Source organism: Pipistrellus kuhlii, unplaced genomic scaffold, assembly GCF_014108245.1.
Source record: "Pipistrellus kuhlii isolate mPipKuh1 unplaced genomic scaffold, mPipKuh1.p scaffold_m20_p_7, whole genome shotgun sequence".
NCBI lineage: Eukaryota > Metazoa > Chordata > Mammalia > Chiroptera > Vespertilionidae > Pipistrellus > Pipistrellus kuhlii.
Window position 1 is genome coordinate 53,054,084 of NW_023425573.1, and position 16,315 is coordinate 53,070,398.

Here is a 16,315-nt window from a genome sequence, read left to right on the forward strand (position 1 = left end):
ACCCCACCCCTCCAACCCCCAGCGCGGGAGCGCGCTCTCCGGCTGCTGTGTACGGAGATCAGCCCTCCCCGTGGACCTCTCCCGTGGCCTCCCCTCTGCCTCCCTTCCGCCTCCAGCACAGTGCGCGCGCGCGCGTCGGGCCCGGGCCACCGCTAACGCTAGAAGCCTTCTACCCCACTCCCACCTACCCCACCCTACAGGTTTGTGGGGCATGCGTAATCCGGGCGGGGGGGAGGGTGAAGGGGGCAGATCCCCTCTGCCCCACCCCCTGCGGGGTGAGGCGGTTTAAGCTAGGAGAGCAGGGACACAGTTGTCTGCCCTTCCCGGGGGGAAGTTGGTGGAGTTTTCCGGCTGAGGACACGGAGCAGAAACTTCCTCCGTCCCTATTTCCCCCCCCCTCCCCCTCCCAATGCAGGCGACGCCGAGTGAGCCCGAGGCTGGGGACGAATCGCCGCAGAGCTGCGTGTCGGAAGCGCAGTCTGATTGGACAGCGGGAGAGCCTGTCAGCCTCTTGGCCCCGCTGGTCCCGCCCCGCGGCGCCGCGCAGCCTTTCACCTTTGGCCCCAGCGGGCGCCAGCCACTCAGATCGCTTCTTGTTGGCATATGCAGCGGCAGTGGCCGCCGGCGGAGCAGTCTGAGCCCGATGATGAGGCCGGGGACGGGAGCCGAGCGTGGAGGCCTCATGGTGAGTGAGATGGAGAGCCATCCTTCCGCGCAGGGTCCTGGGGACGGGGAGCGGAGATTGTCCGGCTCCAGCCTCTGCTCCGGCTCTTGGGTCTCTGCTGAAGGCTTCCTGAGGAGACGGCCCTCGGTAAGGGATCGGAGCGGCACAATGAAAATCAGATATAGGAAGCTTGCTTTCTCCGAGAGGAGGAGGAGGAGAGAGCACGGAGGAAAGAGCTCGGGATGGGACGTGCTCCGAAGGAGAGAAATGGAGGGCGGGGATGCACAAAGGGGAAGGTGCGGGGCCCTGGAAGTTTCCGGCGGGCCCGGCGCAGGCAGATGCGCGGTGGAGCTACTGGGCCCCGAGCGCGGCGGGCGTCCCGGTGGGAGGGGACGGCGGGGACGGGGTTCGGAGGCTGCCGGGACGTGTTCCCGCTGGTGGGAGTGGTGTCTGTAGGGGGCACAGCTGGGAGACTTTGCAGGCGGTAATCACCTGGCTTTAAGACTTGGGACTGATGGACACACAGGTAAAGGCAGTAGTTGTCTTATAAAGGCGTATTAAAATGGATGGATTAGTTGTTTCGCATTCAGTGTGAATGACAGACCTCAGTTCTGGAATAAGAACAAAAAAATTTGTTTTGGCACTAGTAATGTTACCCGTCTAGAGGTTATAATATTTGAGAGTAGTATGCGTATTTTTTAGGAGTGAGGTGTCCCTGGATTACCCCTATTTGTGTTTTATAAGACCAGCCTCATCTGAGTTAGTTTGGTCACTTCAGCGTTTTAAAGCTTAAAATCAGTTTAGAAATAAGTTTAAGAATAAGTGGGTTTAAACAATAGCTGTCTAATATCTGTGTGATACAGGACAAAGTTTGTTTTCATCACAATTTTTAAAATGGCTTTCATACACTTCTGAACTTAGCAAGTCAGTTAGAACTAATCGAACCAGTGTGCTTTAAAATAAAACTAAGATCTAATTGTCCAGTAATGATTTTATTTTTTTTATCTATTGTTCTGGGATTTGGTTAAAGCTCATAAGTATTGGTGAAGTGCATTTTGTTTAATATAATAAAATATAAACTTACCCTAATAATTAAATCACACTTTAGCCTACTGTTACATCGCTACACTTAACTGATTTGTTAAAATCAGATTTTTTTTTTTTTTTTAAAGTATGTATTGTCACTTGTTCGTGTTTAAATTGTCTTTATTTTTCAGATGGGGCATCCTGGCATGCATTATGCCTCAATGGGAATGCACCCTATGGGGCAGAGAGCGAATATGCCCCCTGTGCCACATGGAATGATGCCACAGATGATGCCCCCAATGGGAGGTCCACCAATGGGTCAGGTAAGAATGTTTTTGTTTTATTTTGCTTTTATTTTCGCCTGTTGTATTGTGTCAAAATTTTCAAAATCTGGGTCAAAACTTGTAGCTTCTTAAGGATAAGTTTATGTCAAAGTAATGTTTTCAAATAAGGGAATTGTAGAATCATGACACTAACGGTTTTGAATAAATGAAGACTTCTGTATAAAATAACTACTTTCACTGCAACAAAGCTAAGAGGTTCTGTGGTTTTTTAAGTTTAAAAGTAACACTGTAAATGTAGGCGTTTTAGTTTAATGACTTTTTCCCACAAGTATGTCAATTGAAGTTAATGTTCTAAGAATAAATATCTGATAAATCAACATAATTTATATCGGGGGACCGTGTAAATGCATAGAATCTGAAATTGCAATTGTTTACGTCTTTGGCTGTTTAAAATGAATTTTATTTCTGAAATAGCGTCCTTATTGTGTGTGTGGGGTTGTGTGTGGAGGTGGGTATGTTCTACTCTAATTTGATTCTTAATAGGACAGTGCCAAATAGGTAGTTCGTTTTTCACTTACACTATTGTGTTGTTTTCTTTTAATGCTTCTTGCTTCTGCACTCCTGCTTTGAGCTGTCCCTTCCATCTCCAGCATAAGTTGAAAGCGGACATTTTGTGGGAGTGATTTGGACCAAAAGATTTTAATGCTGACTCAGTAAATTCAATAGAACTGAGTTTCTAGAGAAGCTTTCAAGAAAAGTAACAGGTTTAGTTGCTATGAATAATTTTATGCCCCCTTAGATTCTAATATTTCTTAGTTAAAGCTGCTCTTAAATAGATAATGAGCTTTAAAAAATATTTATTCTTTAAATGCTTTCATTCTTAAAATTAGTTTGGTGACTGGTTTCTTTCCATTTGAGTATCTCAATAAATTATCAAAACGTTAGGCTAACAAAATGTTTTGGAAAGCCAGTCAATTAGGTATGAACTTTCTGCTGATTAATAGTTTACTTTGATAAGCAGTTAAGCCTTGATGATTTTAAGTTATTGGTGAAATTGTAGTGGAGAAGGAGCTTGCTCTGTGTCTCTCTTTTTACGCTACCTTAATATTAGAAGAGTAGAAGAGCTTAATTAATGTCAGGTGCTTTTCTTTTTTTATTTGGAATATAGCTCTTAATTTTGTATAAAAAATGTTTATTCAACGGCACCAGGCCCAAAGATTCTGCCTGTAGGAATTCTTAAATAAAAGAACCATTTATTTTGTTGCTCTAGAACAGGGGTAGGGGACCTTTTTTCTGCCAAAGGGCATTTGGATATTCATAGCATCATCTGCAGTCCATACAAAATTATCAACTTAAAAATGACCCTGCTGTATTTGGTCAAACATTTAATTTGTCCAGACCAAATGATTCCAGGGCTTTATAATGCCTGAGGGCATATGTTCCTCACCTCTGCTCTAGAATATTGCAAGTTTTAAAACTCCCTAGGTGATGGAGAAACAACTTTGATTCCTCTTCTGTTTCTTTCCATCTCTAAGCAGCAAGGAGCTCTTCCTGTTTTCTTAGTTGAGCTGCTCTAACTACATAATGAGCTTTAAAAAATATTTATTCTTTAAATGCTCTGGTTCTTATTTAAAATTAGTTTCTTTCCACAGAAAGATAAAATAAAACAATTTGCTACTGCCAGATGCTTCTCTCTTTTCTGGGGCCTTCTGTTTCCATTGGGCCAATCAAGGTAAGTTTTGCAAGGGATTGACCTGCTTGCCCTTGCTGTAATGGTGCTATTGCACTAGCAAAACTAAGATACCAGCTAGTCATTTCTAGTAAATTACAGATTTGATTTGATTTTTTAAGTACTTTTGTGTATCTGTTGACATAAGCTGGTCATAATCTGCACTATGGCCCTTTCACTTTAGTTACATTAGTGACCCTTTTCCTAGTAAGGTTATTGGCTACTTGGTACATATCCATTCAAATACTCTGAAGATCACCTTGTAGTTTTCTTCTATTTTTTTCCCAGGCCAGTGTACGCCATGTGACTTTAAGTGTACCTAACTATTTAAATGTTTAGAAGTCTGTCTCTCCCTATGGCTACTGTTAAGATAATGAATGTCTAGGATTCTAGCTCTGAGGGTCCCAAGAGAGTACCCATTGTTTCTTATTAAAATAAGATTATTCCTCTTTTTTCTTCTTAATATCTAACAAATATTGGGTCCAAATCTTGGTAAAACTAATTATTATTTTAGTTTTGATAATATACTGGGAGGGCATGGGTAATTTCAGTACTCAAGTAATCTGGAAATGTAACTTAAAGAGTTATAAACTACCTTAAAAATAAAAATTGATAATTAGCAAACCTGATCCTTTTTTCTGCCATATTACTTTTGTTGACCCACTCTCAGAAGTATTAATGAGTAATAAGTGGTCAGAATATAATGAGAAGTAGAATTGCCTGTAAGTTCACTGCAGTGACACAATGTTGGTAGTATCCTGCCCATCTAATTTTTTTAAAATGAATTCACAGATTCTTTAGTCTTTGGTACTGACAGTTATGGAACCTTTATGTATATTGCCAAATTCACATTAAGATCTAAAATTGGTGGCAGTCTTCTGATTTTTCATATGTTATAGAACATAACATGAAATTTTAAACCTTAATTGTAAACTAATATACAGACTGGACAGAATAACAATCTGTAGAAGCCAAAGTTCATAATTTTTCTAATGCAGCAAGTTAATTTAAGTTAAAAAAGTATATTGTTCATTTTATTTTTTATTCAAGAGATAATACAGAATGCCCTTTTTAGAATTCAGCCAGAATCTTTAGTAACAAATATTTGAAAATTATCAATGGAGATCATAATTTCTTTGAAGTTCATCTGTCCTTTAGGTTAAAGCCTCTTTTCTTAGTGTACAATAATTTAATATGGGAAAATTGTGCTTTTACTTTCATAGAATTATAGGATTTTACAGTTGGAAGACCTTATAAGTGTCATAAACCTTAGAATAATATGTGAATTAAATAATGTTTTATCAGTGGTTTAAAAATCATATTAATAAAGTAATTTTTCTGCTGGATGACAGTACTCAAATTTTCACAAGAAACTTGCATTAAGACATAATTATGTGTGAGGCCCTCTTCCTCTGTATCTATAGTCAGTAATGTAAGGCCTTTAAAATGCTTTTACCTCTCATTCTGTTATTTCTATAAACAAAGGGCATGAAAGTTCTTCTATCTTTATCATAGATGATTTGCCTTCATTTAAGCCTAAAGGGGGAGTCCTAGTTGGCTGTGTTTCTTTATTTTTTTTAATACTTAATTTTTATTTTTGGTTTGTTTTTTTTTAAATAAAGAGTAGAGTAAAAGATTTAAGGTCCCTTTCAGCTCTAACAGTCTATGATTCAATTCAAATTACTTCATAAGAGTAGTTGATATGTAAGAGATTATATGATAGGGAAATAAAAATAAAATTATTTTAGTATTGCTTCCTTAATTCTAATTACTTTGTGCTTTTTTTTTTTTTGCTTTTGTTCAATAAACATAAATAAGTAATTTCTTTTTACCACTGAGTTTTATTTTCCTTTATTGGCTTAAGGCAGGCTTTACAGATCTTATTGCTATTCCTTCTGCTATGTGAGCCCAAGTTGTTACAGTCCTGTCTTTGGATACTCTTAGTAACTTTTGATCTGTTTTTCCTACTTCAGGCTTGCCCCACAAAAAATTTTCTTAGATTTCAGTGTGTCATCTCCTTGCCCAAGAACCCCCAGTGCTTTTCTGTGCTTGTAGGATAATATTTAAATTCCACAATTTAACTTTCAAGAATAGTATAATTCAAAGTGCAATTCTGAGCTGCGTGTTTTCATATTCCATAATCTGAACCTAGGCTGGTGTTTTCATGGTATAATAGCTTGAGTGCTGTATTAGTTCAGAGTGAGCTCATGCTGTCGCCTTCTTGCCCTCTTGCTCCCAGCTCATTACCACCATCAACTTTACTTACCTAAGTTCTGCCATTCCAAGTCTTACCTTCTTCAGGAGGTCCTCAGCAATCTTTGTCCAGTGTACAGCTCCCCTTCAAATTATTGTAATAAAATCCTATGTGATCAGCCTAAGAACTCTTACTGTTTCACTTATTTTGGCACTTCATTATTAACTTGTTTGGTTTTAAGGTTTATTTGCTCTGTCTTCCCAACAAATAATAGATTGTAAGCTCTTAGAGGGCAGGGCCTATGTGTTGTACTTTTAAAGAATTCTATAGGTGCTGAGCACAGTTGTTGGCACATCTTGGATGCTCAGTAAAATACTTGTTGAATGAATGAAACAAACACACAGGTACTCTCCTGCAGTATAAGCCAGTCAGTAATGCTACAAGTGACAGTTTTCAGTGGTTACTTATGTAACTTTACATTGTTATCGTTACTCTTGTTTTTGGTGTCTGCCTTTTTACTGTTGCTTTTTATTTGACAAAAATGAAAGATAAATAAGGTGAAAGTAAAAAACAATTTTTAGTTTGTAAAGTGAATACTCATCTTCACTTTGTTTTATCTGTATGACTTCATTGATGACCATCTCTTTAAGAAGTTTTACCACAGATTTTTCCAAACTTGAGGGGAAAATGATTGGGAATATAGGCCTTTCAGAGAAATTTAAAGTATTGGTATCTTAGATTTATATGACTGATTTGATGAATTGATTTATTGCTATTCCTTTGGAATTACCCTTACTTTTGATTACTTACAGAATCCATGCTGTTACATTGAATATTAGCCACTAACAAGCTTTTTTAGGTTATATGCTCATAATTCTTGAATCTACAGTAGGTAACTTTTTCTGTGCATTTACATTACCCAGACAAGTACTTATTTTAAAAAAATTTGCCTTGAATCTAAGAATGTTTGTATAACTTTTGGGCTGTATATATAGTTAATTCTGATAGGGTTTTTTTTTTTTTAATGTATTTTATTTTATGTTTGTGTTTTGTTTTTTAATTGATTTCAGAGAGGAAAGGCGAGGGAGATAAAAACATCAATGATGAGAGAGAATCATCTATCCACTGCCTCCTGCATGCCCTCTATGGGGATGGAGCCCACAACGGAGGCATGTGCCCTGACCTGGAATTGGAACTATAACCTGGTTTGATGCTCAACCACTGAGCAATATCAGCTAGGTGCTAGTTTTTTACTAGTAGTACTAAAAGATAAGTTTTCATTATATTTAGATAGAAGTTCATTTAAATATGAACTTTTCTATTTAAAGACTTTAGCTTGAGTAATGTTTCTAAGTATGGGGAGTATTTGAAGAGATCTAAGAAGATCATGTATGATTAGAAAAATAAACTATACTCTCCTCTTCTTTGAGTGTCATAAAGTCAGGTATTTTCTAAAAATGTTGAAAAGTCTTACAGAAGCATTTTAAGACTGTTTTCACTTAGTAATTTTTAGTTTTATTTGACCATCTTCTCCTTCACTTCCCTGGTCTCTGTTACCCACTGTTATCTGTTTATTTTGCTTTGTTTAGCATGGAATTTGCATTTTTATGAGGATTGCTGAAATAGGGTCACTTACTCATTCTGTCTACTCTTTACTAGAAAAAGAAAACATCAAAATAAATTAGTATGAGCACACACATAAATGAAAGCAGTTTATAAAATGCAAAATAGGTGTTCAGTAAGTAGTGAGATCAAAAAGAAAAGAGAACTAGTAAATGTCAGTAAATTAACTTTTTTTTATTATTATTATTTGTTGATTTTTAATTGGGTTTGTAAGAAATATGACCTGACCAGCCAGGGCTTTTTTTTTTTCCTCTCTCTCTCTCTTTTTCTTTTTAAGGTTTCAGGGAATAGTATTGTAGCACTTAAAAACTGTGTTAGAATTATATCACCATGTTTGTAAACAACTTAGAGAGATTCATATACCCTATTAAATTTGATTCTCCTGACTCTGAAACGTAGATTGACTAGATAGATGTCCAATTTTTAGACAGTAATGGTAAGACTTAAGAGAATTAAGTGTAATATGCAGTGACATTTCAGAACCATCTGTAAACTGATGTTAATATAAGATTGATTTATTATCTGTCATTACATGTGTTGATTTCTACTGAAGATGATGATTAACAATATTTACTAGATGTCTTTAAAGAACCAAAGTGTGCCTATCAGACAGATAGGGAATAGATAAGAAGCAACATAAGAGATGCTTTCATTGTGAGTTAAAAACTAGCATTTATTGAGCATTATTCTAAATGCCTTCTAGGTGTATTTCCTACTCGATCCCCTACAACCATACTATCATATGAGTAGTATTTCTTCGTGACCCAGGTAGGTTAAATAAGTTAGGCCAAGATTACAAAGTTGGTAGGTGGCCAAGCTGATATAGGAATGCTGAATGCTGGCAGTCAGCCTCCAAAGTGGAAGGACAAAATAGCTTATAGGATGCTTCCCTGTATAGCAGCGTGAGGTTGTTATTAAGCTAACTAACCTCTTTGGAATTTGAAAGGGAAGAATACACAGTTTACCCTTGAGCAACACAGATTTGAACTGCCCAAGTCCACTTAGATGGGGATTTTTTTTTCCAGCAGATACTGTAAATGTATTTTTCTTTCGAATTTTAAAATAACATTTTTTCTAGCTTACTTTATTGTAAGAATACCATGTAAAATACAGATAACACATAATATTTATTAGTAGACCATGTTATTAGTAAGGTTCCGATCAGTAGAAGCTTATTAGTAGTTACCCTGTTTCCCCGAAAATAAGACAGTGTCTTATATTAATTTTTGCTCCCAAAGATGCACTAGGTCTTATTTTCAGGGGATGTCTTATTTTTCCATGCGTTAGGTCTTATTTTCGGGGAAACACGGTACTTTTGGGGGAGTCAAAAGTTACACTTGGCTTTTCAACTGCCCAAGACATCAGCATTCCTAACCCACTGGTTCAAGGGTCAACTGGACTTAGTCAATTCTAAACTCTACATGTTAATAAATCTAGCAAACTAAATGTTGAATATTGGCAACTGACTTATTAAATGGTAAAATTCTATTTAATGTGATAACAGTGCAAATATTGTCTGGAGTTTTTTGTTTCTTTTTAATTATTGTGTCTTATATCAGAAAAGGACAAGTGTGTTAAATCTTACCTAATAAAAGAGTGATATGCAAATGGACCATACCTACACTATACCACTAAGCCACACCCACCATTCAATCAGGAGAAAGTATGCAAATTAACCCAACCAAGGTGGCTGTAGCCACAGAGAGAGCAGGAGGAGGCTTGGGTTTACCTGGCAATGGAGGAAGCCACACTGATGCAGCCTAGATTCCCATTATCAGTGGTATTAAATAAAATGATTTAAAAAAATTAATGGTTACAAATTTATGGTGCTGCCAAGTTATTGGCCCAAGTCAGCACAAATCCTCTGAAAGATTCAACTTTAGTCAGATATGCATGTCCATGTTATGTGTGTTGTAGAATTAATGAAACAAACAGAAATCATAATATTTCTACAAAGTTGATTCTTCAGGCTTTGGAAACAGGCTTGTTTGTGATACTTAAGCCTCTGGAAGAACTATTATTTTGTCAAACTCTTGTAATAGCCTTTCATAAGAAACATCATATTTTGCATATTTATTTTTTTGTTTTTTGGTTTCATGTGAAGAACAGAATTTTGGTTTAAAATTATATTAGTGACCTAATTTTGGAATAGTGAGTTTATTTAAGAATCTTAAAAATATCAGGCTGAACAAGTTTAACCATTTGTTGCTCCTAAGAATTTATTGAGGTACTGAATAAAAATTTATCTTTTTATTTGAAATTAAATATCATTCTATAGCCAATATCATGAGTTCTAGTCTTACGGTAAATTTTTGAATGTTTTAAAATTGGAAGTGTGGGAAGAACAATTGAAAATTCTGTCACCTTTTTAAATTAGAGAGAAGAGGAGCAAGGGAGAGAAACATCTATGTGAGAGGAAAAACATCTATTGGTTGCCTCCCCTAGACACCCTGACCGGGGATGGAACCTGAAACCTAGGTTTGTGCCTTGACCTGAGAATTGCACCCACACAACCCTTTGGTGTTCTGTACAGGATGATGCTCCAACCAATTGAACTACCCTGCCAGGGCAAACTGTTCTTTAATGATTCTCATATGTTATCTGTCTTATCACCGGCCTTGTCTCTAAATTTTTGTGCTTTTTTTAAAATGGGATTTGATCACACTGTGTCAGAATATTTCAGTTTGAAATTATGTGGAAATTGTGGCATGGTGGAGATTTTATTTTTCTGTTAAGTTTTCAAACTTCAGTTTTTCAATTTAGCTTAGAATTCTAGTTACTGGATGTGTTACTAGCTTTTTAAAAAAATATATTTTCTGATTTTTTACAGAGAGGAAGGGAGAAGGATAGAGAGCTAGAAACATCGGTGAGAGAGAAACATCAACCAGCTGCCTCCTGCACATCCCCTACTGGGGATGTATCCATAACCAATGTACATGCCCTTGACCTGAATCAAACCTGGGACCTTTCAATCTGCAGGCCAATGCTCTATCCACTGAGCCAAACCGGTTTCAGCTCGGCTAGCTTTTTTTTTATTTTATAAACAGACCATTTTAACAGCCATCTCACCATAATCAGTTACTTAGTACTTATAGAATTCAAACCTATTTTGCTATTAGCCTAATGAAAAATTAATGTGAGGGTATGTATGTCTGTAGGGGTTGGAGAAGAGAAGGAACAAGCATAGTTCTCATTTGATCTCTTTAATTTTTTCTCTTAATGTGCAAATTATTTTTGTTATTTTGTCAGTGTGGGTACTGGAGGCTTGTCATTATTTCGATTTTCAAATTCTGTATTTTTTTAAAGGCTTCTTTGAAAGTGTATTTTAAGTTTTAGTCACATGTTTTCTGTTCTTGTTTATAGTGATGTTTAAACAGTTTATTTAACCTTGTGAGAAGCAAACAATTTTCCCTTTAACTTATTAATACCATTCTAGTTCATTTTAATTGTACTTTAGCCTGGCTTTGCTTGATGATATAACTTTCAAGTAATAAAATCCAGTATCTGGGTGGTCTCGTCTATCTTTAGTAACTTTACATGCATTTGTTCCTGTTGACTAATATTTTTATTTCTTTTTGGTTCTTATTTCTCAAATTGTTCATTTAATTTAAAATTTTTGAATAATTGGTTATTTAAGTATCTATAATTAAATATAATTTTTATCACCTTCCATGTTTTCTTTAGACTTGTTCATAGTAAAATCAAAATTATAATGTGGGATTATACTAATACATTAATATAGGTTGGAATTCTTTGGAAATTTGTTATTCACGATCTTTATTCATGCTTAGTTATTGGTACACTAGATTAAGGTTTCAAACTAATATTTTTTTCTTCAGGTATTTTTTCTACAATGAGGTTGTAGATGATTTTGTATTTGAGAAATTTGATTTTCATGTAGTTTTAAAAATCACTGAATTTTATGAGACTGACGTGCTACTTACTGCGTTAACGAGGCACCTGAAAAATTACTGAATTTTAAACTCCTTTGATTTAAAAGGACCAGATTGCTATTAAATTATTTAATTAAATATTAAAAAGGTGAGAAGTACTGAAAAAAAATTTGTCTAGTTCCAAAAAAGGAAGAAAAGCATGAGTGTTGAGCTAATATTCTTAAATTTAGATTACAAATAACATTTGTCTGAACTTTTAAGTTGTTAAAATAATTGACTATACATACTAATTATCACATAAGTATTAAAATAGGTAATTGATGAAGTACTTCATTCATTCAACAAGTGCTTACTAAGCATACAACCTATATAATATAGTGCTCACTGGGTTTTAATCTTAAATTGTATGTAGATTCTTCAAGTCATATTAAGGGCTTTGGTCTTATTATGCAGTAACTTTTTTTTTTTTAAACTTTTGTTCTAGATGCCTGGAATGATGTCTTCAGTAATGCCTGGAATGATGATGTCTCATATGTCTCAGGCTTCCATGCAGCCTGCCTTACCGGTAATCTTGTGAAAATAACTATTTCCTATGATGTTTTGATTACTTTTATACATTAAACTAATGACCCACATTGATTCCTGCACATTGAAAGGAAATTAATTAGAATGTGGTCGATGGGGCCGGTTGGGCAGGACAAGGTGAGACTGGCCAGACACGCCCTGGAGCCAACCTCCTGGGATCCCTTCCACAGGTGGGGATTGGGCTAAAATCCCCACCTGTGGAAGGGATCCCAGGCTCTCCGACATCCCCCGAGGGGTCCCAGAGTGCGAGAGGGCACTCTGCAAAGTTGCTGTCATATAGGTGTGGAATGCAAACACAAGTGTACGGTAAACCATATTTGGGGCCGACAATGTCCCAGCAACAACATAACCCATGCCTGAAGGTGGAAACACATGGCCCTTCAAGGAATTGGGCTCCCTTCTCTCTGGTTTTGGGGTGCGTCACCCAAGAACCGCCACTGCTAAATCACGTCAGCTCAGCAGCTCCCACGTTGAGTCTCTGCCCCGTGATGGTCAGTGTGCATCATAGCGACTGGTTGGAAGGTTAGACAATTAGCATTTTGGCCTTTCATATACAATATATGTATTTGATAGGCATTCATTGGCTTTTTAAGTGCCTCTGGAGTACTATAATGTAATATTGGAATTATAGTGGACTTTTATTTTTTAGCTTCTTGAATAAGTGTTTCCATTTTCCCTTTATTTATAGTATATGAATCTTTTTATTTATTAAATTAATTACACGCATTAGATAAAACTGGAATACTGAAAAGCATAATTTGTCAACTAGAAATATTTTGTTGCTCTGCTAGCATTTTAATAGATTCTTGATTTAAAAATCAAGATTACATTTGAAACATTTTTTGAGACTTCAGGTGTGGCACATTACTTATCAAAACTATCAACACAATAATATAGCAATATATAAATCATTATGATATTCAAATTTGCACAACTTTTTTTTTCTTTTTAAAAAAAATATTTTTATTGCTTTTTTACAGAGAGGAAGAGAGAGGGATAGAGAGTTAGAAACATTGATGAAAGAGAATCATTGATCTGCTGCCTCTTCACCCCCTGCAGGGGATGTGTCCGCAACCAAGGTACATGCCCTTGACTGGAATCGAACTTGGGACCTTTCAGTCCACAGACCTACGCTCTATCCACTGAGCCAAACCGGTTTCGGCTGCACAACTTCTTTATTACATGATAGCCTAGTGGTTGTAAAGAACAGATGTGGCATACTCCATTGGAGTGCTGAGTTTGTAGTGTCTTACCCCAAACCTCTAGGATCAGATATATTTCAAATCTTTTTTTTAATATAGAGTAATAAATAATATATACTGTATATTTTTAAATTCCTATTGGGTCTTGGGCAGTGCCCTGTAATTTTTAGCACATTATTTCCATAGCAAAACATAAGGAAATTTCCTCTGATATGTGGCAAATAAAGACTAATCTCATTCAGGTCAGGTTTTGCTACTATAGTGAGTTTTGATGTCAAACAGGAATTGGTTTTCAGAACCTTTTGGATTTCAGAATTGTAAATGAAGAGTTGATCTGTATATAATTGATGATCATATAAATGTAACATTTAGATTAAAGTGCTTCAGTAGCCCCAGGTTCTTGGTGTTTTTTATAATTATATAAAGCTCAGGGAACTGAGACCATTAAAATTTAACAAAACAAAGTTTTTTTAATATATTTTATTGATTTTTTTTTTTTTACAGAGAGGAAGAGAGAGGGATAAAAAGTTAGAAACATCTATGAGAGAGAAACACTGATCAGCTGCCTCCTCGACACCCCCTACTGGGGATGTGCCCGCAACCAAGGTATTATACATGCCCTTGACTGGAATTGAACCTGAGACCCTTCAGTCCGCAGGCTGACGCTCTATCCACTGAGCCAAACCGGTTTCGGCAACAAAAAAATCTTAGAATCAGTGGCTTGAGAATTATACATACAGGGAACTGATTGTTCTTTATGAGTGACTTATGTAAAATACAATTTTAAAAAGGTGAATATTAATTTTTTTTTTCTTCTTACAGCCAGGAGTAAATAATATGGATATAGCAGCAGGTATGCATGCCATTTAAAGTCTGTTGACTTTACATAACGTTTGAATTTATCTTTTTGCCCAAAGATTTGATTTCGCTTGAAAAATTGGATGATCTGAATATTTATTGTTTACAATCGTCTTAAAATATTTGAATGAAGAACTCTGGTGAGGTGATAATTGTATCAGCAAACATTGTAGAATGGGGTAGCGCTTCCATGTGGAACATGTATTCTTATCAGGACTATTTAGTTATTTTTTTTGTAACCTACTTGGTCCTTATAGTCATTACAATTTGCAAATCCTATTTTAGTATTTTTCTTTAGCCAGTTACCAATAAGTGTTTGTTTTGACTAGTGTGGCTTTAATATATAGTAGTAACTCTTCATTTATCCATGAGTAAATAATGTTCCCTATAAATTAGTAATTCACATGCTAAACTCTGTCCCGGGATTATGCCTTAACTTGTTTTAAACATGGGTCACAGCATGTTTAAATGCACAATGCGCTTTCCGTTTTTAAAAACATAATTGATGTTTTTAAGATGTTTCACAAATATGATTTAAGCTATAATTATGTTCTGAAATAACACATGTGATATTTTAATGTATATAGATATCCGGGGCTGATTAATATTGTGCTAAATAATCCTGGAAAATTACTTAACATTTATTTTTAATTACTTTTTAATACCGTTGATGTCATAGTGACCTCTCAGGTACTCTCAGTGGACCCTAGATAGTTGAACTTGCCAGAAATCTAGTGCATAGGATTAAAGAGGTTTAAGGTATTTTTCAAGTTCTTCTGTAGTATAGCTGGTAAAGAAGATACCTCTTAATAGCAAGAACAAGAGAAACAAAAGGCATATATATGAATACTTCTCAAACCAGCATTTAATTTGCAAATTGAAAGTTCAATGTGTCATTTAATTCTGAAAATATGATGTACTATAGATGTTTGTTTCTTGGAAATAGCAATTACATAGTCACAGAGGTTTTATGTGATGGTTTTAGGATATTTAGTGTGATGGAGTGACTTGGAAGAAATAATTAGTATTTTTAAACTGTTAACTCCAGGAGAGCATAATTTATTACATTATAAATATATACTTTTTTTCTTTTTTCTTTTTTTTTAGGTACAACAGGCACAGTAAGTACCTCTGGAAGATATTTATTTCATTATACTTCAGCCTGTTATATTTATTCTTATTTCTGTATTAAATATCTACTAACTTTAATCCTTTTTCTTTCTATGCCAAATGTTGAGAAATGGTTTGTGAATGATGTATTTTGAAATCTGATTTTGATGGGACTTAATGGGAATCCAGTGTATTTTATAAGGATTTGATTCTGCCCATCACAATTAGAAGGGAAATGAAATTTGTAGATGCATAGTAATTAGCCTGATAACTTTTAGTTAAGCATTACATTAGATATGATTCTTATGTACAAATATATAATTGTTTTTTACTATAAAACGAATGTAATTTAAAATGCTTTTTTCTGCTCTAGCCAGTTTGTCTCAGTGAATAAAGCGTTAGCCTGCGAACCAAAGGGTCTCGGGTTCGATTTCAGTCAAGGGCACATGCCCAGGTTCTGGGCATGATCCCTGGTGTGGGGCATGCAGGAGGCAGCAATCATTGATTCTCTCTCATATTGATGTTTCTATCTCCCTCTCTCCCTCTCTGAAATCAATAAAAAAATAATACTTTTTTTTTGTACCTTAACATTGTCAGAAAGACAGATATAATATTCAGAATTGCTTGACTTTCTTTAGGAAAGGAATATATTGCTGTGCCATGTTTTGTTTTGTTTTTCTCAACACTTAATTTTAAGATAGTATCTTTTAGTTCTTTTTGCTAATGCTCCTGTGTAGGTATACTGTTAGACATTTTGTGATATGTCTCAAAAATACTGTAAGCCTGAAACCACTTAAAAATGTCTTTTTATGCTTATTTTTAATTGCCCCATGCTTTAGCCTCACTGGCTTTTTTTTTTTTTGCTTGTGTTCTTAAACATCAATGAAAATAAGTTTATATGTATAATTTCATTTATTCAAAACTACAGTACTGGAGATAGCTGTTTATCTCCAGATTTAGGTAATATAGAAAGCTATGAATTGATTTCATATATGTCAGTATTTTAAATTAGAGAAAACACTTTTAATTGTGAACTATATATAAATATTTTAAATTATTTTGTATCTTTTGCTTTAAAAGTTGAATGTTTATTACATATCTGTTTGGGGTTTTTTCAATGTTAGTGCCTATTTTTATTTTTTATTTA

At 35.5% G+C, this 16,315-nt stretch overlaps 1 protein-coding gene across 15 annotated transcripts in view; it reads left to right on the forward strand.

Moving 5' to 3' along the window:
- Positions 1-48: 48 nt before the first annotated feature.
- Positions 49-16,315, forward strand: part of PRPF40A (pre-mRNA processing factor 40 homolog A) — a 46,058-nt gene continuing 29,791 nt past the window's right edge. For 2 of the 15 annotated variants that reach the window (XM_036421528.2, XM_036421527.2), the window contains exons 1-5: positions 244-811; positions 1,882-2,013; positions 11,898-11,978; positions 14,023-14,053; positions 15,166-15,179. In XM_036421528.2, coding sequence (XP_036277421.1) covers positions 410-811; positions 1,882-2,013; positions 11,898-11,978; positions 14,023-14,053; positions 15,166-15,179 — 660 coding nt within the window. In that variant the 5' untranslated portion in view covers positions 244-409. Of the gene's footprint in view, positions 201-243; positions 812-1,881; positions 2,014-3,626; positions 3,707-11,897; positions 11,979-14,022; positions 14,054-15,165; positions 15,180-16,315 lie in introns of those variants that run through there. The other 13 variants (XM_036421520.2, XM_036421524.2, XM_036421525.2 and 10 more) reach the window with 11 other exon arrangements.